The sequence below is a fragment of the Camelus bactrianus genome, chromosome 11 (assembly GCF_048773025.1).
Source record: "Camelus bactrianus isolate YW-2024 breed Bactrian camel chromosome 11, ASM4877302v1, whole genome shotgun sequence".
Lineage (NCBI taxonomy): Eukaryota > Metazoa > Chordata > Mammalia > Artiodactyla > Camelidae > Camelus > Camelus bactrianus.
The window spans coordinates 57,278,305-57,303,828 of record NC_133549.1 but is presented as its reverse complement, the minus strand read 5'-3'; the positions used below and the strand labels follow the sequence as shown (position 1 = coordinate 57,303,828).

The 25,524-nt window shown below is 39.0% G+C and overlaps 1 protein-coding gene across 4 annotated transcripts in view; it reads right to left on the bottom strand.

Moving 5' to 3' along the window:
* The window catches only part of BICC1 (BicC family RNA binding protein 1), a 326,417-nt gene that overhangs the window by 247,633 nt on the left and 53,260 nt on the right, over positions 1–25,524 (bottom strand). For 2 of the 4 annotated variants that reach the window (XM_074374040.1, XM_074374042.1), the window contains exon 1: positions 3,509–3,976. The exons of 1 other annotated variant lie outside the window; for it this stretch is intronic. In XM_074374040.1, the coding sequence (XP_074230141.1) occupies positions 3,509–3,698 (190 nt within the window). In that variant the 5' untranslated portion in view covers positions 3,699–3,976. Of the gene's footprint in view, positions 1–3,508; positions 3,978–25,524 lie in introns of those variants that run through there. One more of the 4 variants, XM_074374041.1, reaches the window with a different exon arrangement.

The following is a 25,524-nucleotide window of genomic DNA, read 5'->3' as shown; positions in this document are numbered from 1 at the left end:
AAATTCCACATTTGCCTCTCAGGACTCTGGCAAACATCAAGGCTGTATTTCTGACTCATTTAACCCATTTACTTCCTACTTTCTCACAGACCTTGCTCTGAACCTACCTTCCTCTTTACCCACCGTAACGCACATTTAATTGACTTGAATGAATCGATACTACCTCACATGAAGTATGAAGTCTAAATTTTGAAGATCAGAATTCAATAAATCAAACACAATTTTTGTCATTATAATGCTGTCCATGGTATCCACTCCAAGGCTGATCATACCCATCAAAAACCTAAACTAAACTTGAAAATAAATTCCCATTTACAAAACTGTTGACTAATAAGATTTTAATTTAGATTCAAACAAAAATGCGAGATACTCTGCATGGCTGTTCCAAAGTAATTTTCAGACAAAATAAAAACTAAAAAATAAAAAGCTAATGATTTTTTCCCTACATTTTTGGCCTGGTGGATTTTATGCATATCAATTCTTTTGGGATTCAATGATCATCCAAGAATGATATTTCATTTCTTTGACCACTACCCTACTGCCCATATTTTAACCTCACTAAATTTTTGGTCCATTGCGTAGAAGAATTTCTCTACTAATAAAAATACAACTCATTAAAGATTAACTTACCCCCAGGACAGTCTCTCTGGAAACAAATTCCAAGCATTATAATCACCAATTTGCACTATGCAGACTTAAAGGCAGAGAATCTTACTTATCCTGACTTAAACTGGAAACCTCCACATATTTTAAGGCAACTGTGCAAAAAAAATAGCAAATCCAAATTCACAATAATCAGAAACTCAACAAGGCAAATATAGACTTTTCTTACTCGGCATTTTTTTTAATGAAAAGCTTTCCACCCAAGAATATCTAACAATACTAGAACATTTGTTGACTTTCCAAACTTTCTACCTTGTTCTCTATTTTATTTCCATTCCACAATTATGAAATTACAGAATTCTTCTTTGTTCCCTAAATATTTAAACATATACTATATGCCAGAAATTGTGATAGGCATTGGAAATCTTTTGAATCCATGCTATATTTATTACTAGTAGTAACAAAAGTAACTGACATATTAAGCTGTTATCATTTACAAAGCAGTGTGGCAAGTTTTAGCTTATTAGGCAATATCTCTTTTAATTCCCACAAAACTGAGAGAGAAAGGTACTAATATCAGTCCCATTTTGCAGACAGGCAAACTGAGACAGAGAGGTGCCCAGAAACTGTCCCAAGGTCCTCCTGGGATTTGAACCTAGATCTGAGTGATTCTAGTACCCACATTTGCTTTAACCACCTGGTATAAAAGCAATGAGACACATGATTATGTTTGCTTCGGAAAACTAGTCTTATTCCTTCAAACGTGGTAATTCCAACAAAACATGACACTAGGAAGCCCACATGACAAAATGCCTTGGTACTTAGTGTGCTAGGTTTCTTTCTTACTTTCTTAGAAGACATCATTCACTTAATGATTTTACAACATTAATCAAAGCATTATGTTCGTTTACTAAAGAACTCTTTGCACTTTAAGTGTAAATATTTCATTGATACATATGTTGCTGAAGAAATGCTAACTCTATTAAGGCTTTCTGTAAAAGAAACTACCACAGCAAAGCAATTTCCAACCATCTCATGTCAGAATGTCATATCTACAAAGGGAACAGCCTTCAAATTTAAAAAAAAATGCCTCATTCATGTTTCATTTCATTCTAAATGGGAATTAATTCAAAAAAGAAATCCACTTCTAAAACTCAGGTCATGCAAGAGGGCTTCCTAGAAGCTACCACGACTGTGGTTACTTGTATGCACCCAGGCAAGACAGGTAAGGAAGACACAGCATTATTAGGAGATCCATCTTTCACATCCTTCCAAACTCATGTGGAAAACAAATTGGAAACCTGTTGAAAGGATAGGTATGTATGTTATCAGTTCAACCCAAACAAGCTCACAATAATATTTTTGAGTAAATTTAATATTTTGTTTTATAATAGATACTAGGGGGAAAAAAACCATGGGACAAATGAAGTAACTAAAATAGGCTACTGAAAATGCAACTGGGGTTTAATTTCCTAATCTACTTTGCAGTATTCTTAACCTGAACAGTTTATCACAGAAGTAACTCTCCTAGAAAGTTACATAATTTAACGGGGGAAAAAAAGAGGGAGAAGGACAGAGACATGACAAGCCCTGGGGATGTTTATCAATAAAAATAAGCACAAGGGAGACAAGTCTGTAGCTCATCCAAAAATGCCTGCCAAACACTCCTGCTATTTGTTTCCACCAAGTTATTGTTTTGGAAAACATCTTGTTCTGTCTTAAAATAACCTGCTTAATTGTTCTAAAAAACCACTGCACTTCCACGGAGGGCTAAATAGCTCCCATACTGCGATGCACTAACTGATAAAGTCAAAGTAAGTTATGCACCAAACCACAAAAGAAAGTTGGAAAGCTCCAATCCTCCCTTGATATAAGGACACCAGCTACTGAATGAATCCACTACTGCACCCTTAGTGAAAGTACTGCCTGGTCCCTCCACAGTATTTTAAGAATAACAGTTCTATGGATGAGGGAAATGAGCCACATTGACTACTACTGGCTAGTAATTAACACTTTTTTAAGGAAGATAAAAATGACCCTGGACATCCTGGCATTCGCTCTGAGAACTCCAATCATTCCCATTAAAAATCAGAATTTGTTCCCAGTCCGATATGGTTAAAGCTGTTATGCCTGGGAAAGTCCCACAGAAACGAGGGAGTTTAAAAAAATACAAAATTTAAATTTTTTTTAAAAACCCCATGTTGTGAAAGACAAAGTCTGACGCCCACAGTACGGGAAGATTTTTAATAATCTAGTGTAACTCAAGATGTGTTTTATAAACCAGTCAGGAGATGAACACACACTGTCCTCCAACTCAGCAGCGTTGCCCTGACACAATCCCCACGCTCTGGCCGCTCACCCCCATCCTGGCCCCTCTTACTCCTGGGTGGAGGTGGGGGTGGGGCGGGAGCTCTGGTCTTAAGCCTTGACATCTGCAGAGCGTTTCCCAATAGCAAGACAAGGCCCCTCAGCTGAAGGAAGTGGATACTGACGAGGAGAGAGAGAAACAGCTAGACCTCAAGACTGCCAGAGTGGGGAGAGTCACGCACACTCTGTGCGGTCCGACTGAGTCCGGATGTCACAGCCCAGGTGTCCGAACTAAAGTTGGCACCTCTAAAGTCCAAGAACGCAATTCGGGCGCGCCGGTGTACACACTGCCCTCGGCTTTCTGAAGCCGGTCAAGTTAGCACAGCGTTCCCGTGCGTGGAGACCTGGGAGGCGTGGAAGGGTGGAGACTCCCGCCAGGTCTCCACTCCCTGGGTGTCCCCCGGCTCCGCGGGGGAAGGGACAAGGAAACTAAGTCGGCTTTGGGCCAGAGTGGCGTGCGCTGGGGCGCTAGGCAAGGATGTTCGGGAAGGAGTCGGGGGCTCAGCCGGTGTGTCCGAGAACGCGCGGGGATGCCTACCTTGTAACATGGCCTCAAGTTTCTTCCTGTCCACGCGGAAGCGTTCCTCGCTCCACTCGGGGCTGTGCAGGGGCGCCCCGGCGACCAGGTCGTCCTCGGAGCCCGGCATGGGGGAGTCCGTGCTGCGCTCGCTGTTGGAGCCCGGGTCCGACTGCGCCGCCAGGTAGCCGGGCTCGCCCTGGGCGGCCATGGTGGGCACGCGGCGCTCGGACTCCAGCTGCGGCCGCCGCTCTGCCTGCGCCGCCGCCTCCGCTCGCCGGCCGGGCTCGACTGGCTCCCCGCGCCCCGGCGCTAGCTCGTCCTCCCGCAGCCGCCGACGCCGCCGCCAACGCCGCCGCCGCCACGGAGCCCCCGGCGCATCCCAGCCCCGGGCGCCACCTACGCCGCCCGCCGCCCCCGGTCGCGGCCCCGGTCCCGGGCCAGTGGCTGCGCCGCCCCCCGTCAGCAACGCCCGCGCGGAATGAGCGCGCCGCGCCGCCCGCGCCTCCATCCGCAGGGCCCGGCGCCCCCTCCCCGCCCGCCGCGCCTGCAGCCGCGCGCTCATTGGCCCGGCCGGCCCACGGGGAGCCGCGGCGGGCGGGCGGCCGGCCCTCGGCTCGCGCACACACTCACCACGTACACACTGCCACTCTCCTGCGCTTACACGTATAAGTCTGGTCTCACACGCATACTTTCACACTTCTTCCAACACAGAGCCTGGCCCGGTTGCAGCACAGCACCCTTCTGATCGCACTCGGAGTACACACAGATCCCACTTTATTTACGTACACACACTTCACCCTAAAACGCACAGCCCTGGTTGGTCCCACAAGTTTGAAACAGGAGGAAGAAGAAAAAGGGAAGGATTGCGGAAGAAACAATGTCCATCCCTAGCAGACATCACTGTGGTCGTTGCTTACATGAACTTTATTCCTCTACTAAAAGTTCAAAGCAGATGGCTCCTCTCATCCCAGCAAAGTAGCCAGGTGGAAGGACAGGAGGCTTACTCTTTATTGTGAGGAATGGGATTTTGTTTTTCTTAAATGAGGTGAGGGGGGAGTCATTTTCTATGTAATTCTCAAGGAATGGATTCAGCTGATAAAAAAAGACAGGCTCAGGAGGAAAGAGGCTCCGAGAGTCTTGTGGTGGTTAGCCCGAACCAGCCGGCATCTGGGCAGAGCTGTCTTGTCAGGGACTGAGGGCTTTTCTCTGTTCCCAAGGTCAGTCTCTTACAGATGATGACCAGCAGAGGAATCTCTGATCCCACCTTCCCAGGTCGGCCCATCACTGCCACTGTCAAACTTGGACTTGAAGCACCAGGGAAGAAGAAACTTGTTTGTATCAGGGATGCCATTGAAACTTTATTTTCCCCGTTCACACTGATTCATAACCCTCTTTTGTGACCAAGAGCACAAATACTTTATTTTTTATGGGGGGGGGGGGGGGTGGAAGGGTGAGAAGCGGAGAATGAGATAGTTTGTAACCAGCCAAGAAGACTGGGTACTGGCCTACACAAGGGGCAAGCAGTATCATTGGCAGGAGCCCATAAAGAGTCATGTACTATGCTTAAGATTAGTCAAAATTCTTATAGATTCAGTTGCCTAATTAACAAGAATTGACTCTGTGCTGGGTCCTGTGATATGACTGACAGATGAGGAAACCGGACTGTGGGAAGTCAAGTGACATGACTAAGGTCACACAGCAGCAGATAATGGAGCCAAGGGTTGCAGCAGATAATGGAGCCAAGGGTTGAACCCAGGCCTGTGCACCTGACACATCATCTCCACAAAGCCCTGCCTTGTGAGCAGAGAGCCCTCCTGCTCAGGGTCCTCCTGAAGACCCAGGAGCAGATGCACAGCTTAAGTGCTTGATTCACCACCATGTGTTCCTTCTCAGAACTTATTCATTACTGTGCAAAGCACTTTAATTTAAGCATCAAAACAGGTTGTCAAGGAGCCCTCTATCAAAGATGTTTACAGTCTTTTTCTGTCAACAAATACTTTGGTGGGGGGGAACCTACCAAGTGATGGATACTGTGGTAGGCCTAAAGAATAGTGACCAAAAATAAACACTATCCCTTGGCTCCTGGAGCTGACATTCTAGTGAGAAAGACAGAATGGCAACCAAAAATAAATATATAAATCACTCAGGAAAGTAGAAAGATCTACCTGTACTAAGCATTACAAATGAGACTCAACATACAAGACAACCTGTAATAAAGTAATGGGGTTCAGAGAGGTCAGTGAAAGCTTCTCTGAGAAAATGAATCTGGGGCTAAGAACAGAAGTTTGAGAAAATATCAACTGGGCAAGAGAGAAGAAAGAGCCTTCCCTGAAAATGATTGTTTGCTCATAATAGCATTATTATGATCAAATATAAAATTATCCTTTAATTCCAGTTGAGGAAACTGAGGCACAGGAGGTAAAGTAAGTTACTCAAGGTTCTACAAACAAGTAAGTTATCAAATCAAGATCTGAACCCAGACAGTCTCCCTTGAAAATCAGACTTCAGGTGCCCTATGCTTAGCCATTAAGCTATCTATCAGCTCTCAGTAGGATCAGCATAAGCAAAGATAACGTGGTTAGAGGAAGCAGCATATGTCCCTCCATTGGAGGAACCAAAAGAAAACCAGCATAGTTGGTAAAAGACAATAAGAAAGCAGGTGGTGCTTGCCAAGGCAGGTGAGATGTATAAAGAGTAGAGCATGTAAACCCTATAGGTCCAGTGAAGGAGTTTTTGTTTTTATCCTTAGAACAAAAGGAAGCCATGTAGAGCCTTTAAGTAAAGGATGATTTACTTAGATTTGCATTTTAAAATGATGACAGTGGTTATAGGATGGAGAACAGACTGAGGGACAGGATAGAAGTAGTTAGGCCAATTAAGAGACTATACAGGAAGTTTGGGTAACAGATGCTGGTAGCTTTTCTAGAGTAATGAAGATAGAGAACTGTGCGAGGATTTGAGAAATACTTTGATGGAAAATATCATCAACTAGATTGGTAACAAATTGGACACGGGGTGGTGCAGAGGGAAATGTCAGGAATGACTCTAGGCTTCTGGCTAACATAATCGGAGAGAGATAGATACCATTAACTGAAATAGGAAACACTGGAAGAGGACTGACTACATTGGAGGAAAGATGAAGTTGAATTAGACATATTGAGTTTATGGTGCCATTGAGACTTCCAAGAAGATGTGTCAAGTAAACAACTGAATATATGGGTCTGGAGTTCAGAAAAGATCTTGGATAGAGATTAAAACATTTTATTGATTTGTTTCTAGGTGGTAATTCTAGCCATATACATGGCTACTACTGTCTAAGGAATGAGAAAAGAGTTAAAGAAAACCAAGGAAAGAGTCTTTCACAAATTCTAATATTTAGTGATCTGGTAGATCACAGTATAATGGAAAAGGAGATGAAAAAAGTGATAAGAAAAAAACAAAACAAATAAAGTTTTGTCATGTAAGCCCAGGAAAAGGATTATTTCCAAAAGGAAAGTGTGATCATCTTTGTATAGTAAGGGAGGTCCAAATTTTTTGAGGGAGGTCCCTGGAACCTTAGCAAGAAAGCCAGAATGGAGTGGTGGAGGAGTGAAGATAGCTAATGAAATGAAGAGTAAAGGCAACAGTTTGAGAGAAGTTTGGCTGAGAAGGGGAGGAAATAGCAGTAGCTGAAGAATAATGTGGGTAGAAGATATTTCTTGTTTATTGGGTTGGTTGGCTGTTAGGTTGGATGACAATCAAAAGGTGAGGTTTGAGCACCGGAAAAACCACTACACATGATCCAGTTGACAGAAATTGAATACATAAGAATAAAAGGAGGAATCAATATTATAGGAATCTGAAAACAAAAACAGAATAGACTCCAAGACACAAGCAGAGGAGAAACAGTTCATCAGAAGATGAACAGATGGGTATAAATGTTGGTTAGTTTGTAGGTTTTGTTTCTAGAACACAAGGGAATCCCATCTGATGGCATTTATTTTCCCCAAAAAAGTCAAAGTTATCTGTTGAGAGTTTGGGAGGAGAGCCACCAGAGGTTTGAGGAAAGTAAAGGGGTGTGTGTGTGTGTGTGGGTGTGTGTGTGTGTGTGTTTAAAAGTTTTAAAATAGCCTTTTGAATCTGTAAAAGAATGAGTTAGACATGCTGCTGTTTTAAATCAAGTATACCTCAATAAAAAATGTTTAAAAGAATGAATTGGTACTGTTGAAAGCCCAGTTGATGTTGGTAGTTATAAATTTATAATGGGATCAGCCTGCTTGTCCTGACTTTCTCCACCAGTGTTAAGCTTCTTGGGTGCAGGCACAGAGAAAACAGAGGAGTCCTGCCAAATAGATGAAACACCAGCAGCTAGAAGGCAGTGCAGCAGTGCCTGATGGATCCTTTTCAACATCCATCTTCAACTCCTTCAACAAAGAAGTAAAACCTAGCAAAACTCTCAATCAAACATGAGGACAAATTCATGTGTTAAGTAAGAGAGGTCTCAAAGAAGATTCTTTTCCTGACACTGAGCAAGCTCTTAAAGAAGTAAAACCTAGCAAAACTCTCAATCAAACATGAGGACAAATTCATGTGTAAGTAAGAGAGGTCTCAAAGAAGATTCTTTTCCTGACACTCTATCTGAGCAAGACTGTGCCACCACAACAAGGGAGTACATCGAGATGAAGAGAAAAACCTGAAACAAGGAAAATAAGAGATCCAGCACATGATAGAGGCAAAGGGGCTCCTCAGAATGATGGTGAAAGGAGAACAAAAACGGAAATAGGTCGGAAGTCTCAAAGGTTGAGATTTCTTCTAGATTAAATGATAGAATTCCTGAGTATGAACATATTCAGAGGAGATTAAGAAAGTTGGTGGAGACTTTGGAGTTAAAGTCATGATTGGTTTATAGAAAACGATGGAACAAAAAAAAAAAAAATAAAGACAGTTGATAACTCCAAGAAAAGCAAAGCATTATGCTGAAAAGTTAGAGTAGTCAGAGTAAGCTACATGGCTGAGGATGTGTGTATGTATATAACTAGGATGTATGTAGTTGTAATCATGTAAACCACAGATACTGATTTAACCTAAGTTATAAATAGAACTAGATTAGGAATTGAGGGACTGGGAAGTATGCATGTGGGTAGTGGGTGCTTTGGGGAGCAATGGTTAAAAAAAAGTGAAACCTCATCTGCTTTAGGGGAACATAAATGGATAATGACTCAAACTTTTTTAAAATCAAGAAGTAGCAATATAAGCATGTTATTTCGAGATATGAAGGTAAAAATAGAATGAAGCTGCAAGTGTTAACAGGGGTTGCCTGTAGGAAATGGGAAAGCATATGGTACTTCTGGTTGTTATACAAGTCTTCTAGAACAATTTGATTCTGTAAACCATATGGATGCATAACTTTAATTTTAGAAATGCTAATGAAGTTAATAGCTTATAATGAAAAAGAATATGAAAAGGAATATATATGCATAACTGAATCACTATTCTGTACACGAAAAATTAACACATTGTAAACCAACTATACTTCAATAAAAAAACATTAAAAGATAAAAAAAAGAAAGAAAAGCTAATGAACTAATCCATAGTACTGTCATTAAAATGGTATATAAATAACAGAACCTTGAATTCACAACTTTAAGTGCAGTGCTTTCCTACAAAAATTGAACCAAAATTAGAATAATTGACAATCTTTTTTGTCCTCTTTAAGTATATTTGTTTTGTTTGCCTTTATCTTCCTACATTATTTAATAAAAGAATAAATTTCAATTACCCAAAAGTATAGGAACAGATCAGATGCCAGAGAATCAACGTTGTAGATTTTATTTTAGTGGAGCAGGGCTCTCAAAAAGCAAATCACTGAGAAAAACTTGAGTACCTAAGATCACCTTAAGTCTTCAAGTTTACAAAATATGAAAATCCATAGGAGATTAAAAACAAAACAAAATTAGAAGTCAGTATTATGTTACATTTACTTTAGAAATGAATGCTGGACTTTTTGATTAGTGGTAATCTGATGAAAAAATCTCCTCTGGGAACATTTTAAAGTAAAATAGGCTGGTGTTCTTTCCCAGACTCTCTTAATTAGTTTCTCTGAGTTAGTTTCTTCTAAGGCAAAATACAAAACTATTGATCCTGAACTTATGTACTTTTGTAAGAGTTTCAGCAATTTACATTAAAATCTCTTTTCTATTTTAGTTTAAAATCTTGGCATTTCAATTATGTTTGAATAATCTCAGTATGTGTCCAGATATTATTCAGTTAAATGGCCTGCAAAGCTCTTAGCGGGCTCCTGTTTAGCGAGCCCACCTCATTCTCTTTTTACATTTCACCCTCCAACAGTACAGAACAATTTGTAATTCCTGGTCTAGCCCTGCGCTCTTATCTGGAGCGCTGCTTTACAAAAAGTATCACTGCAGCTGGAATACTCTCTCCCATCTTGTTCACCTGACCTTCACAAGCTCCTCACCACCAGGTGGATTTAGCTTCTCTTTAACTTTTGTTTCGAGTGAATGCTGTGCTCATTCCCATCAAAGCAATTATCTTTGCATCTATTATCTTTATTATCATCATAAGCATCATCATTATTATTATTTATCTGATGTCTGAGATTCTGAAAGCAGGAAATGTGTCTTTACATCATTGTCACCAACACCCAGCAATTGCCTGGTGTAAGTTAACAAGCTTTTAACTATGCACTTAGAAACATATGTTTAGAAATTATTTTTGATACAGTTTCGATGATTATATAACCAAAGAATAACTCAGCTGAAGAAGAACATAAAAGAAAAGTCAAAACTCTAATGCTAGAATTAAAAGCAGCTGATAGGCAGGAACATTCTCTTAATTTGCCACTGAGGAAACAAAGGACTGGAGAAATAAGACCAATTGATTAGGGTGACACATTTTGTGAATATCAACTTAGAATCATCAGTGTTGAATTTGAAAAAAATATCTGGTCCAGTCCTTTGACTTCACAATTCAAAAAACTGAGACACACAGACTCAAAACAAAAATTAAGATGTGCAAATATACACTTAAAACTTATGAAAAAGCTGATTTTTAGCAAAGCATCATCCAAGAAACAATTTATTTCACCTCAATTTTTTTTTAACTTTAACTTTTCAATGAAGTTTTTTGGCCTCAAATTATACAGCCATGGTATGGTGCAGTAGATTTTAGAGATTAGTTTGCTTTTAAATGACCATTCTAAAACTATGTAAATTTTCCCTGTGATGTCAAGTTAAAAGAGCAGCCATGTAGTTAACATTCTATTTTCATGCCTTCAGAGATGGTTCTAGGTGGAGGCTTATTTGAAATATACATAAATAAGTAATAAAGGAAGCTGAGCATACCATGTGTAATGTGAATGTCTTTTCGGGCTAATAATAATACCTAGCACTTATTGAGCATTTATAATTTGCTGGACACTGTTAATTATCTCGCCTGGCTCTCACCACAATCCTATGAGATTGGTACAATTATTACCTCCATCTTAAAGAAGAGAGTAGCTAACGCCTTGAGAGGATAACATGCCTGGAGACCCACAGTCTGGAGTGGTTGTGATTCAAACACAGAGACATCTGACACAGATGGTGTTTTTAACAATCACATGGGATTTCCCTCCTACCTGAGGCGATCTGATTGGATGCAGGTAATGCAAAATTTTAGAGGTGGGAGGTACCTAAGGCCCATTGATGCTGGCAGTCTTCACATTTAAAAACTAGAATCTGTGTTCCACATAAACTCTGAGGCAGAAAGCTCTCACAGAAAATTAGTAATAACAAAGCTGTTCTGGTCAAAGAAGGACAGGGTATTTCACTAGCTCAGTCTTTGCCTTCCATGATCCCAGGATTCCAAAGGCTCAGAAAACTACTGATTTCTTTCCCTCACTCTCTCTCTCTCTCTCCCTCTCTCACTCACTCTCTCTCTCTCTCTCTCACACTCACACACACACACACACACACACACACACACACTCACACACATTTATACCTGGGTACAAATGAAGTAGAGCAAAAGTGACTTGCCCAAATTCCACAGCTCAAAGCACCAAGTCATGTTCAGGTTTTTGTTGCTTTCTCATCAGAAGGGTTTTGTGTCTTCCAGAAGTCAAGGGCAGAGGATATCTTGTTATCAGGGAATATCCTAGGATTTTCTTATTATTTCAATAAAATAGGCTTCTAATAAAAAAAAAAATTTCTGAAAAGTAAAAATGTTCATTGGGGTTTCAACACCCCGGGGCTGAAAAGTAAGAGAGAAAATGTGGGTCATTGAAGAGAATAGAGCAGATTAAAATGGAAGAAGAAAGTTAAACAGCAAACAAAAGAATAAAAGAAAGAAATGAACTATTCCAGTCACTTACCTGAATTCTAATAGTACCCAACACTCCACTTTGCTAAAGTGGGAAAGAAAAAGAAAAAAAAAAACAAACCAGCTACCAGTACTATGATGAAACTACCACCCATGGAGATGTATAAGCCTCAGCCTCATAGCTCCTACAGTTGTCCAAGTTTCAAGACACATGTTAATTGTGCTTTTGATCTACTAAACCGGTATTTCACCCTGTCGTCCAGGATACATGGACTAACTCTCACACATAAATTTATTCTCATGACTCCCTGGGACTGAGGAAGATGGAATGTTTAGCAAAAGATGACAGATTACGCATGTACAAAATTGTACCTTGCTACATTTTTTTCTGATGGACTGACAGTCTGCTGGCAATGAGACTTTTAGATCCAGCCAGAAATGAAGCCTACAAAGCCATAAAAACATCCAACCTTCAGGGATGTGAGAACTGGCTCTGCTTCTAACACTACACTCAGTTGCAAGGTAAATTCTACCAATGCCACTTATGTGCTGAACCTCACGTCAAATGAGAAGAAGAAGATTCCAGGAGTGAGGGCCAACGGAGCATTGAAAGTGAGCCTTCCTGGGCAGTTTGAATGGCAAAAATGGTTCATAGGAAAAGTGTGGATCATCAAAGGAAGGACCGGGCCCCAAAACTGCAGAAATGCCAGTGGCCAAATACATGGCACATACTCTACCACACCCTCAACCTCCACTCATGGTTGACATTACTTGTTGATCACAGCCCCTTCCACTCCAGTTCAGGAAATGCTTCTCAGTAAGTCCAAAGAGCCAAGACAAATTATTCTGAGTTGGCTCTTAAAATGCAACTTCATTGCCATGTTGGATCCAGTGCTGTGGTTAAGGGATTGGAAGACGAATAGTCTTTCAGTTGGACAGGCTGTGGACCCCTCCTTCAGAGAAGGTGAGCCTAAGAGCAAAGGAAGTAAATATCCTACTCATTGTCTGCCAGCTATTCCCTTGGGGATCCCTGTGTTTTTGTACAAAGGAAATGAATGAGAATCAAATTGAATCTACTCCAGATTCAGAATGTGGTAAAGAGCTATGATCATGCAGAATTATCAGTAGGTACATGCTCACAGCCCTAAACCGGACATTAGAAGCCCTGGATTTTAACTCTCATTCTTTCATTAATTCTGTAACTTTAGGCAAGTCTCTTAATTTCACTGAGCGTAATTTCCTCACGTGTAAAAACTGGGAACAGTTTGGTTTGTACTATCTGAATTTTCAGTTTCCTTCTAACTCCAAATTTCTATGAGTTAAATACAGTGCTCACTTATTACTCAGTTCAGCAACAGACAGTTTCTAGTTAGAAAAAGTTCTTTCAAAGAAGAATAAATAGAATAAAGAAAGAACAGGAAGACCATCAAATTCATTATGGTGGAAATAGTAGCTCATAAAGGTAAAGGCTACTCAAAGTCAATGTCACAAAGAGGTAAAGAATATAGACGTTGAAACCAGAGCCCCTGTGTTCCAAGTCAGCTATCACACTTATTACTTTTATGACCTGTACATTATTTAGCTCTTGCTGTATAACAAATTACTCCCAAAGTAACAGCTTAAAACAACAAATATTATTAGTAAATTTTTAATCTAAGTATAACTTAGCTGGGTGCCTCTGGCTGTAAATCTCTCACAAGACTGCAATCAAAACGGCAACTGGAGTTGCAGTTTCATTCAAAGGCTTAACTGAGGAACAATCCACTTGCAAGTCATTTATATGGTTGTTAGCAGTATCCAGTTCCTCACGGGCTTTGGGGCTGAGGGCATCAGCTCCTTGCTGGCTATTGGTTGGAAACCTCCCTCAGTTCCTTCTACATGTGTCTCTCCTAAGGCAACATACAACATGGCAGCTGGCTTCCATCAGGATGAGCAAGCAAGAAAGCAAGAGAGAGCAAGTGGCCATATCATAGTCTCTTTGTGGGCTAATTTCAGAAGTGACATACCATCACATTTTCCATGCTCTGTTTATTATAGCAAGTCATTTAATCCAGTCCATAATGAGGTAAAGAGAATACATACGGGCATTAATAACAGGAGGCAGGAATCATTAGTACCATCTTAGAAGCTGCCTACTCCAACCTGGGACCAAATATTTTACCTCTTTAAACCTTAGTTATCCGTTTTTAAAATTTTTTAAATTTTTTTATTGAAGTATAATTGATTTATGATGTTTCAGGTGTACAGCAAAGTGATTCAGTTATATATTTTATATATATATATATATTCAGTTATATACTGAATATTCAGAATATATATTCAGCATATATATATATATATTCAGATTCTTATACATTATAGATTATTACAAGATACTGAATATAGTTCCCTGTGCTATACAGTAGGTCCTTATTTATCTATTTTATATATAGCAATGTGTATCTGTTAATGCCAAATTCCAAATTATTCCCTCCCCACCCCTTCCCCCTTTGGTAGATAACTATAAGTTTGTTTTCTATGTCTGCAAGTCTATTTCTGTTTTGTAAGTTCATTTGTACCATATTTTTTTACATTTCACATATAAATGATATCATATGATATTTGTCTTTGTGTGATAGGTCCATCCATGTTGCTGCAAATGACATTATTTCATTCTTTTTATGGCTGAGTAGTATTCCATTGTATATATGTATCATATCTTCTTTATCCACTCATCTGTCAATGGACATTTAGGTTGCTTCCATGTCTTGGCTATTGTAAATAGTGCTGCTAGGAACACTGAGGTGCATGTATGTTTTCAAATTAGAATCTCCTCTGGATATATGTCCAGGAGTGGGATTACTGGATCATTGCTCTATACAGTTTTCCATAGTGACTGCACCAATTTACATTCCCACCAACAGTGTAGGAGGGTTCCCTTTTCTCCATGCCCTCTCCAGCATTTATTAATTTATAGACTTTTTGATGATGGCCATTCTGACTGGTGTGAGGTAATACATCATTGTGGTTTTGATATGTATTTCTCTGATAATTAGCAATGTTGAGCATCTCTTCATGTACCTGTTGGCGATCTGTATGTCTTCTTTGGAGAAATATCTATTTAGATCTGCCCATTTTTTGACTGAGTTGTTTGTTTGGTTTTTGGTTTTTTGGTTTTTTTTTTTTTTTTTTGATACTGAACTGTGTGAGCTGTTATATATTTTGGAAACAAAGCCCTTGTTGATAGCATCACTTGCAAAAATTTTCTCCCATTCTGTAGGTTGTCTTTCCATTTTGTTCATGGTTTCCTTTGCTGTGCAAAATTTTCTAAGTTTAATTAGGCCCCATTTGTTTATGTTATTTGCTTTTGTTTCCATTACTCTAGGAGACAAATCCAAAAAAATTACTCCTGTGATTTACGTCAGAGTTTCTTTCACCAGTGTCTTACAGTTTTCAGAGTACAAGTCTTTTGCCTCCTTAGGTAGGTTTATTCCTAAACATTTTATTTTTTTGATGCAATGGTAAATGGGATTGTTTCCTTAATTTCTCTTTCTGATGTTTTGTTGTTAGTGTATAGAAATGCAACAGATTTCCGTATGTCACTTTTGTATCCTGCAACTCTACCGAATGTATTGATCTAATAGTAATTCATTGAGCTCTAGTAGTTTTCTGGTGCCTTTAGGATTTTCTATGTATAGTATCATGTCATCTGTAACCAGTGACAGTTTTACTTCTTCCTTTCCAATTTGTATCCCTTTTATTTCCTTTTCTTCTCTGGTTGCTGTGGCTAGGACTTCCAAAACTATGTTGAATAAAAGTGGCGAGAGTGGGCCTCCTTGTCTTGTTCCTGTTCTTAGAGGGAATGTTTTCAGCTTTTCACCACTGAGTATGATGTTAGCTGTGGGCTTGTCATATATGCCCTTTATTATGTTGAGGTATGTCCCCTCCATGCCCACTTTCTGGAGAGTTTTTATCATAAATGGACGTTGAATTTTATCAAAAGCTTTTTTTGCATCTATTGAGATCATATGTTTTTATTCTTTAATTTGTTCATGTGGTGTATCACATTGATTTGCAGATACTGAAAAATCCTTGCATCCCTGGGATAAATCCCACTTGTCATGGTGTATGATCCTTTTAATGTATTGTTTGAGTCAGTTTGCTAGTATTTTGTTGAGGATTTTTGCATCTATATTCATCAGTGAACTCCCTTATTTAAAATAGGCATAAAGTGGCTACGTCCAAACGGTGTGATAAAAATCAACTAATACCTTATAAAACATTTAATTTTTTCAGGACTTGGAATGTAGTAAATACTCAATAAATGATGGACATTATTTCTAATAATTGTTTTGTGTAGAGAAATTGAGAACTCTACTTGAGGAAAGAAGAAATAAATAAGAATTTTAAAAACTCTAATATGAATGGAGGAAATGGAGATTTGAAAGAGAGGAAAAAGGACTCAGGAAAGAATTAACCAAATTTAAATTAAGAAATCAACACTAACTTAGAAGAAACTAAAGAGTAAACAGACATAATGAATAATACCAGAAGAGGAATAGAAAAATTGAAGGAGAATAATATTTTAAGGAAAAATAAAGAAAGAAAGATATATTTTAAAGAGATTTAAGAGAAAGTGATAGAGTTAGAACAATGGGAGGAGGACTCCCACATAATAGGAGTCTCTGAAGAAGAAAATCAAAGCAATGGAGCAGAACAATACTAAAAACTGTAATTTAAGAAAACTTTCATGAAATAAAGGATGATATGACTCTACATATTTAAAGGAGTCTTCCAGAACTTAGGAAAATCAACCTAGAATAGCCAACCCTGAGAATATTCTAGTAAAAGTGATTATATTTTTTAAATAAGAAGAAAAACAGTCTTCGGACTGCCAGGCAAAAAAGTCCAAATCATTTATAAGGAGAAAATAAGATCGTAATCAGACTTTTCAACAGCAACATTTTATGCCACAAGTCAGAGAAATAATACATTTAATATAATATATTCAACTTATTTTATATTTATTATAATATATTCAAGAAGAGAAAATTAAGGCATTCAAGGAAAAAATTAAGAAAACTCCCATATCAAGGATTCTATATGCAGCTAAAACTTGTTTACTAGTACAACAAGGCTACAGATAAACTGTTATGAGTATACTTAGAAAATATTGCTCCCAAGAGCCCTTCTTACGGGGTCTTCTAAAGAATCTACTTTAAGCTCTCAGCACACAAAATGATTTGGGAGATATCCAATATAAGGACTGAACATTAAACATATATTACCTGCAGAACTAAGACTAAATGATCATGATACAGGAGACAGTATAGTCTGTAATGTCTCTATGTGCTGACAATGTAGATACAATACAACAGAAAGAAATGAGGAAGAACCAGGAGAGCATATGAAAAACAGAAAAATCTTAAAAGAGAGAAAAAAGAAAAAGAACACGATAACTAACAAGACCATACACCATCATTGCCTTCATGCTTACAGGCATTAAGTTAGGAAAGTCATCTTACTTTAGCAGAAATCAGTAAGAAGAATTTAAGAATTGTTCCAAGATTTTTGCCTTTCAGTGGCTTTGTATTCTGCATTATGAAGAAGGAATTTCAGATACAAAAATTTTCAGAATGAAATTTCTATGGTGCCTTTCTTCAAATGTAGCCCAAGGTCACCTATGTTAGAATCACTTGGAGTACTTACTAAAAATGCAGATTTATGGGACTCTTCCCAAACCAACTGAATCTGAATCTCACAGAGGGAAATGGAGGAAGAGAGCTTGAAGATCTACACATTAACATGTTTTCCAGAAGACCCAGAAGTCATTTGAAAATCACTATTTTAAATTCTTACTCCAACAAAACATAATCTCTATGTCCAGGTGTCACACCTTTCTCTAAAGTTGGGTCTTGCTGGCTGGGGCACAAATGACTGGGATATAGTCAGTTCCTGCAATATTCCTTTCACTGAAGTAATAAGGTATCCAATTACATATTCCTTTTTTTAATATAAAGAGAAATTAAACACTTCAATGATATTTTTCCTCTTGAAAATCAACCAAAAATCTTCCAGACTCATCCTTCAACCCATGTTCAAACACGTTGTTCAAAAATCCAAACCACTCAAACCCCGCATATTTGTGATTGAAATCCTCCCTCAAATATGTTTCAATTACTGCCGTATTTTAACTCCAAGTTAAATTCTACCATCAGTTATACAGCTCAGTATTCCCTGATTATAGCACATACTTAGTGAAAACAAATGGAGTCTGCATTTAATTCCTATATTAAAATTGCTTTTCCATTGTATAATTTGCATTTTATAAGGCCAAAGGCAAAATGGCTAAAATAACATTTGAAGGGAGTATGTGACTAGCTAAATGGAAGAGGAAGAGTGTATTATGAAAGCTCAAGGTCAAACCAACAATTAAAAAAAAAACAAACTTGCTCTTCTTGGCAAAGATCTTTATATTTTTGAATTCTTTCTTCTTTCTTTGGGCCGTTACACCTGTGGTTTTGTTCTTACTGTTTCACTGGTACAATATCTCTGATATTTCCACATAAAACATCTGATCCACACAAGAAAGGGATGGGATGGAAAGAAGAAGGATCAATGCATCCTACTTGATTGATACATTCTCATTTTTAAGACTCAAAAGTCAATGCCTCAGTGGAGACTTTCCTATCCACCCCCATCCCAAAGGCAGAATTGACCACTGCTCTAGTGTCTTCATGGCACTGTCCCCTGATGCTGCTGTGGTACCTGACAATTCAGTTACTGTATGCAAACCCATCTTTATCTATTAGTTCATTAAGTCCCTCAAGAGAAGGCTCAGTCTCTTTATCTTTATATTCCCAGCACTAAACAAAGTTAACACACTGGAGACACTAAATACAGTGAATGAATTAATGTTCTACTTTCCAACAAAACTGAACGAAAAGGGGAAAAGATAAAACATCAAGAGTTCTGCTCAAGCACAAAATAACCAATAGAATTTCTCTCTTGCTTTTTTTGGCTCTAAGTGACAGTTTATATATATATATATAAAACCATATATATATATGGCTTTTAAATGATTATTTTCATGGACTTTAGAAGAAGAGCTATTTCAAGGAAGGGATTAAATGACAAGCAGTAAAAGAGGACTAGCCCTTAGTATGTGGTGCCTATCTACTCTTTACAGCCAGTTACTACCAAATTGATGCTGGTTCTAAATATGTCCGGCAGAATGCAGGGTTGGGTTAATGCTCAGATTCTCAAGTAAATAAAATAACATTTCCCCCAATTGATTTAAAAATACCAAATTGACAATTGAATATCTTCAATTTTAAGTTTTTCTGTCAAAAAAGGTTTTTAAAATAATTTTGGAAACTACTGCTACTTTTTTATTGACAAAATCAATTGGATTTACTTACTAAGCACAGATTAGTGGAGAACTCAATTACCATGAACCCATGCTTACCTTCTTAGACAACTTGTCTTCTTCATAAGCTTTTTCGCCTGTGCTTATGGATTAATAACTCATAACCAGAGAAACAGGAATGTCCAGCTCTCATTTAGCACCTTGTGACTACAAAATGGGAATCATGTGTATATTCGAGCACTCTCTGTGAGGGATTAAGCTACCGTCTCTCAGCTACAAACTGGCTCTTTTATATCTGCTCCATGATGCTGGGCCCGGGGCTCTGCACATGCCATCTCTCTTTTGCAAAAGCACTTTCTGTTAGGTTCTGTAAATGGAAACAATAGAGGAGACGAGAAGGCTGGAGGAGGAAGAAGGGATCTGCTCTGTCCTTTGTGCCACCTGTTCCTGTCATCACTGTCCCAGTAATGTCCTTTGGCGCCAGCAGCACAGGTTAGTTGCAGTTTTGAGCTTCTTCCACCCCTGCTGGAATTAGCTTCTTACTCAGAGGTACCAAGAGCAGGTGGTGGCACCGCCTCTGTAGAGGTGGTGGCTGGAGCTTCTCGGGGCCCCTCCACACTTGCAGGTTTTGTTACTCTAGCTCTTCCTTTTGTCCTCCCAGCCATGGGGATCACAGTTGCTCCCCGCAAGTGTTTATCTGTACTACCTTAATGTTCCCTTTTTGCCTATGTCCAATACTGAATAATCAATTTCCTGTATTAAATGCTTTCTGTTAGAAGGGTGAGGGAGATGGGGGAGTAGGAAGATCCTCTGCTCAACTCATTTCACAAGCACACCAAATTTACAACTATTTACATAGCAACTATTGATGAGAGAGACTAGAATACAACAGAAAAGATCTTCTACAACTAAAGATATAAAGAAGGACCCACAATGAGATGGGTAGGGGGGAGCGGAGACCCAGTATAGTCAAGAATCAAGATCCACACCCCTAGGTGGGCGACCCACAAACAGGAGGATAATTACAACTGCAGAGGTTAACCCCAAGGAGCAAGGGCTCCAGCCCCCAGTTGGAATCCCTAGCCCAGAAGTCCTGCACCAGGAAGAGAAGCCCCAAGAATATTTGAATTGGAAGGCTGGCGTGGCTTACTTTGGGGAGACCCAAAGGGATATGGGAAATACAGATGCCACTCTTAAGGGAAGCACACAAAATCTCACATGATCTAGGACCCAATGCAGGAGTAATTTGAAAAGGGTCTGGGTTAGACCCACCTGCTGATCTTGGAGAGTCTCCCAGAAAAGCAGGAGGCAACTCTACCTCACCTCGGGGACACAGACACTGGCAGCAGCCACTCTGAGGAGCTTGTTCTGCCATGTGGACAGAGTGTCATTTTGGAATCCTCCCTCTAGCCTATTAGCACCAGAACCTGGTTGCACTCACCACCCTGGGATGCCTCAGGCCAAGCACCTAGCCATGCAGGGACACACCCCACATACCAGCAGGTGGACTGTGTTAAGACCCCCTGATCCCACAGCCACCCTGGGACACAGGCCTGTCCACCAGAGGGTCCAGGACCCAGCCCCACACACTGGTGACCCAGCACTAGCCCTGGGACACCAAGGGCACTGCAGCCAGAGATAATGGGACCTGGCTCCACGCACCAGTGAGCCAGCATGAGCCTCGTGTTGCCCTGGGCCTCAGCCCCACCCACCACCAGACCAACACCTGAGACCCCTCAGCCCACCAGCCCGGGATACAGCCTCACTCACCAGCAGGCCAGCACCAGCTTTGGAACACCCTGGAACCTGGTGCCAGCCATGTCAGGAACCTGCCCCATCATCAGCAGGCCGACACTGGGAACCCTGGCCCTGCAACTATTTATTCTAGAACATGATTCTGCCCAACAGTGGACCAGTATAATAAGGGGCTGAAGGGTCCCAGGGCCCCAGCCTCACCCTCCTTATGACCTGGCCATGCCAACCAACAGCTGGTAGCCTCTACACAAAGGAGGGCCCAGCAACCAACCAGACTAGGGGCCACTCACACGTATCAGGCTGTCCATTGTAGTCAGCCGACCACAGCAGAAGGAGAAGAAAGGAGGAGCAGAAAGATAGGTGAAGGGGATTAAGAGATACAAACTACTACATATAAAATAAATAAGCTACAAGGAATATATTATACAGCACAGGGAATATAGCCAATATTTTATAATAACTTTAAATGGAGTATAACCTATAAAAATATTTTTAGATTCATTTCTCTTTATTCTTTGTTGTTGTACAATATATCCTTGTGTGTGTGTGTGTGTGTGTGTGTATATATCTGTTGATGAACACTTAGGTTGTTTTCATGTCTTGTCTATTGTAAATACTGCTGCTATGAACACTGGGGTGCATGTATCTTTTCGAATTAGCATTTTTTTTCCCAGATATGTACCCGGGAGTGGAATTAATGGGTCATATGGGTAGTTCTATTTTCAGTTTTGGAGAAACCACCATATTGCTTTCCACAGTGGCTGCACTAGTTTACATTTCCACCAACAGTGTACTATGGTTCCCTTTTCTCCACATCCTCACCAACATTTTCACTTGTAGACTTTCTGATGATAGCCATTCTGACTGTGGTTTTAATTTGCATTTCTCAGATGATTAACAGTGGTGAGCTTCTTTTCATTTGCCCGTGGGCCATATGTATGTCTTCTTTGGAAAAATGTCTATTCAGGTCTTCTGCCCATTTTTTAATTGAGTTGTTTGGTTTTTGATGTTGAGAAAATATTGAATCACTATGTTGTACACCTGAAAGTAATGTAATAAAAAATAAATAAATGAAAAAATAAAAAGGAAAAATACTTAGGTTACAGGTTTATTATGATGATTAAATATGAAATGTATGAAAACTAGTGAAGTGCTCTAGCAGATTATCAATACATAAAACCTATTGGAGGAAATGCTCAAAAATTTCTCTTTGCTAAAAATAATAGTGCATTTTTTGTTTTCTTGACTGAGTTCTGATAACTTATTTGTGATGGTGAATGTATAATGTATACATAAGGAAACAGAAATATCAGGTTCCCCTTCAGCAGACTGTGATTGCAAATGGGGTCACATTTATCTTTCACCAAGCACTTCTTCACCAGCTAAAACAGAAGTTTAGTGCCACCTCAAAGGGCTCTTCAAAGAGGACATTATATATTGTCACACATCAATCTATTAGCATAACCCATTATGAGACATCCACAATGTAATGTTCCAGCTCCCACTTAACCATGTCCATGTCTCATAAAACTTCTTTGAAGACATCTCAATGTCAATGTCTTTGCCAAGTCTACAATAGCTGGTTGCTTCCAAAGCCATCAGTTCTCCTGCACCTGTTTGGTCCTATACATAAAATAGGAAATGCCAGAACTTCCAAAGAGTGACATGGGACCATGTCAATGCTATATACTGTTAGGTTAGAAAAACAGCTTTCAGAACAATATTCATGGTATGGCATTATATATATATATATGCTATTTTTTAAAATCTTGATTGTAAAATCATGGGGGAATAAGAGACTGAATATATATATATTGAAGTTAACAGTTAACAGTGATTATCTCTGGTTGAAAAATATCACAGATTTTAAAATGTTTCTGCTTATTTGTATTTTCTATTTTATTTGAGAAAATATAAATTATCTTAAATTTAGAATTTTAAATGTATACTTTATATTAAATCCCAGATGATTAGACATTGTTCAAAATCATAATTATTGTGCATCCTACTACCAAAAAGAGTTAAATCTAATTAAAATTTTCTCCCAAGAAGAAAACAAAACTAAAACAAAAAACGACAACAAATAAAAAACCTCAAGATGTCAATCAAGAGTGATCTAATTTCCTCCCCACCCTTTTTTATAACTTGTACAAAGGTTAGCTTTAAGTTACTTGGTGTTTCAAGTCCTAAAAGTAGTTTCCCAAAGTACGGTCAGTTTATTCTGTTAAACTATACTATTTCATGGAATTAAATATGTGATATTAACCCATGTACCTAAATCTTTTAACAGAGTTTGGATCTACCTATAAAGATCATAAAACTGAAAGTAAATGAAACTGCTTTTTTAAAATCAGCTAAATTCATTTGTCTGGGAAGCTGTTTACCCAATACATGATTTCTGGTCTGGTTCACCCATTTTTCTGTTTTTGGCATCTTTGGAACCTTTTATTGTATACCACATAATTACAACCATTCCTAGCTAGCCAACACATACTATTTATGCCAAGGGAAAATAGGTACCTTGGTTTTTGTGTCATAAAAGTAACAGAGTTTTTTGTTACGTTTAAGAGATTTTACCCCAAACTTTCATCTTTTATTTTCTTAGGATTGATACTCTTTCTACTCACTAATTTCAGGATTATAAAATTGGAAACATTATCTACCTTTGAAATTTATTTTCTATTTGCCTTTTGATGATGCAATAAATATATTTATAGGTATGCCCTGACTTGAAGACAACCTATCACTTGGAAATTAAAATTTGCAAGAAGCAAATGTTGAGGGGGAGAGTGGTGGAACTGATAATTCTAATTCAAAAGAGATGCCTGCATGTCATGACTGTCTTGACAGAGAAGAGGGAGTCAGTATTAGTAGGCTGTGAAGTCAGAAAAAGAAAGAAACACTTAAACTTTATGTTACATGTCTGTAGACAAGTAAAAAGATACCTGAAATTATGTCTATGAAAGGACAATATGATCAATTTCAATTTATAAAAAAGTAGTCTACAGCACACATTTTAGGAACAAACATAGCATGGAAATCCATATTCATCTACAGTGGAAATGTGTCCTTCACTTATTAACATTGATCAAATTGAGTGTCTGCCTTGTTTCAGGGTGTTATGCAAAATGGTCACTGATGCTGAGCATGGAGTTCTGGCCTAGCCAGCCTTAAAGGGAAAAATCGGGAATCTTTTAGCCTCATGCAAAAGAAAGGTAGTAAGCCAGTTAAAGAAATTGTTGGTGGCATCAGTGATACCCCCACGTTTTATGGTTCTCCGGCAAAGTTAACACTGGAGGTGGTGGGGTGTGGATGGGCCCAGGAGGGTCTGCTGGGTGCCAACAGTCTCCTGTTTCTACAAGAGTCACTTTTGCTTTTCCAGAGACATATCAAATGTCAGGAGAGTATCTCCAAATGTGCAGTCTAGTGAGTAGCTTGGAATTTTTACTATGCATACGGAATGCTCATACTCAGAAACTGTCCCATTTCCAATTGGTCCAGTCTGCATTTGGCAGGTTGCACCAACTGTAAAGAAACACATGAAATCACTGACATGAGAAAAAAATGCCATTAAGTTTGACAGTAATGAGTTGAAACACCGAATGACTACTAAAATGGCACTGTTGATTTCTCAGTTAAATAGTATTTGTAGCTATCTTAAAGTAGTTTTCATGTATTTCAATAAAAAACATTTACTGATAGCTTACAATGTGCTACTCACTGTTCTATGTGCCTTGGGTTTATTACCTGATTTATTGCTCACAACAATCTTTTGAAATAAGTTATTTTATTATGACCCTCTTACAAATGAGAAACTTGAAACAAAGGGGAAGCAATTTAACCAACCACAGTCAGCTACTAAGCATCAAAGCTGACCCACTGTACGTGCGGCCTCCATAATTAGTTTGAATGCTCTGTTTTGCCAATCCATGGATGCTTTAAAGGTTAACTATTTTTTTAAAAACTTGATTCAAGTTTTTCCTGGAATGTACCAGATTCTATCTGCCAGTTTTCCAGTTGATGAGTTTCTATATATAGATCTTATGTGTACCTCTCACATAGTTTGAAAAGTTTACTCTCATAAGCAAGCAGAAAAGTTGCTATTTTCAGGACTTATTCGAGAAGAGTTCTTTTTTCCATAAGCTACTTTTTGAGCAGATCATGGGACTCTCAAAATAGAATAAAAATAGTAAAGTTTAAACTTATTTGGGTAATGGAAGCGAGAAATATGCATAATAGAGGATGGTTTCGCTTTTCCTCTTTGTACACCTCAAAAACATCTGAAAAGATTTAACCTTCTCAAAAAAAAATGCTCACCTTTGGGCTGAAACCAAGTAGAAAGAATTTCACTTCCAAAGGAAGCATTCAAGAAAAAAAATTCTGAGTGAATTAGACGAGGCAATTGCTTGGAATTTGGTTGCATACAAAGCTACATTTTGTACCCACACGTGCTCTAGCATTGGCTTCCTGCTCAGTCAGCACTGATAGTTATTATTCTATAAAATAAATGTTTGCTTCCCAGGGCTATAAATTCTAAGACCACCTCAGAATCTTTAATAGACTTCATCTCTTACAGCAAAGAGGAAAACAGCCTCCTTTGTCTTTTGGTGCAGTGTTTAAGATGTGGTGGGAA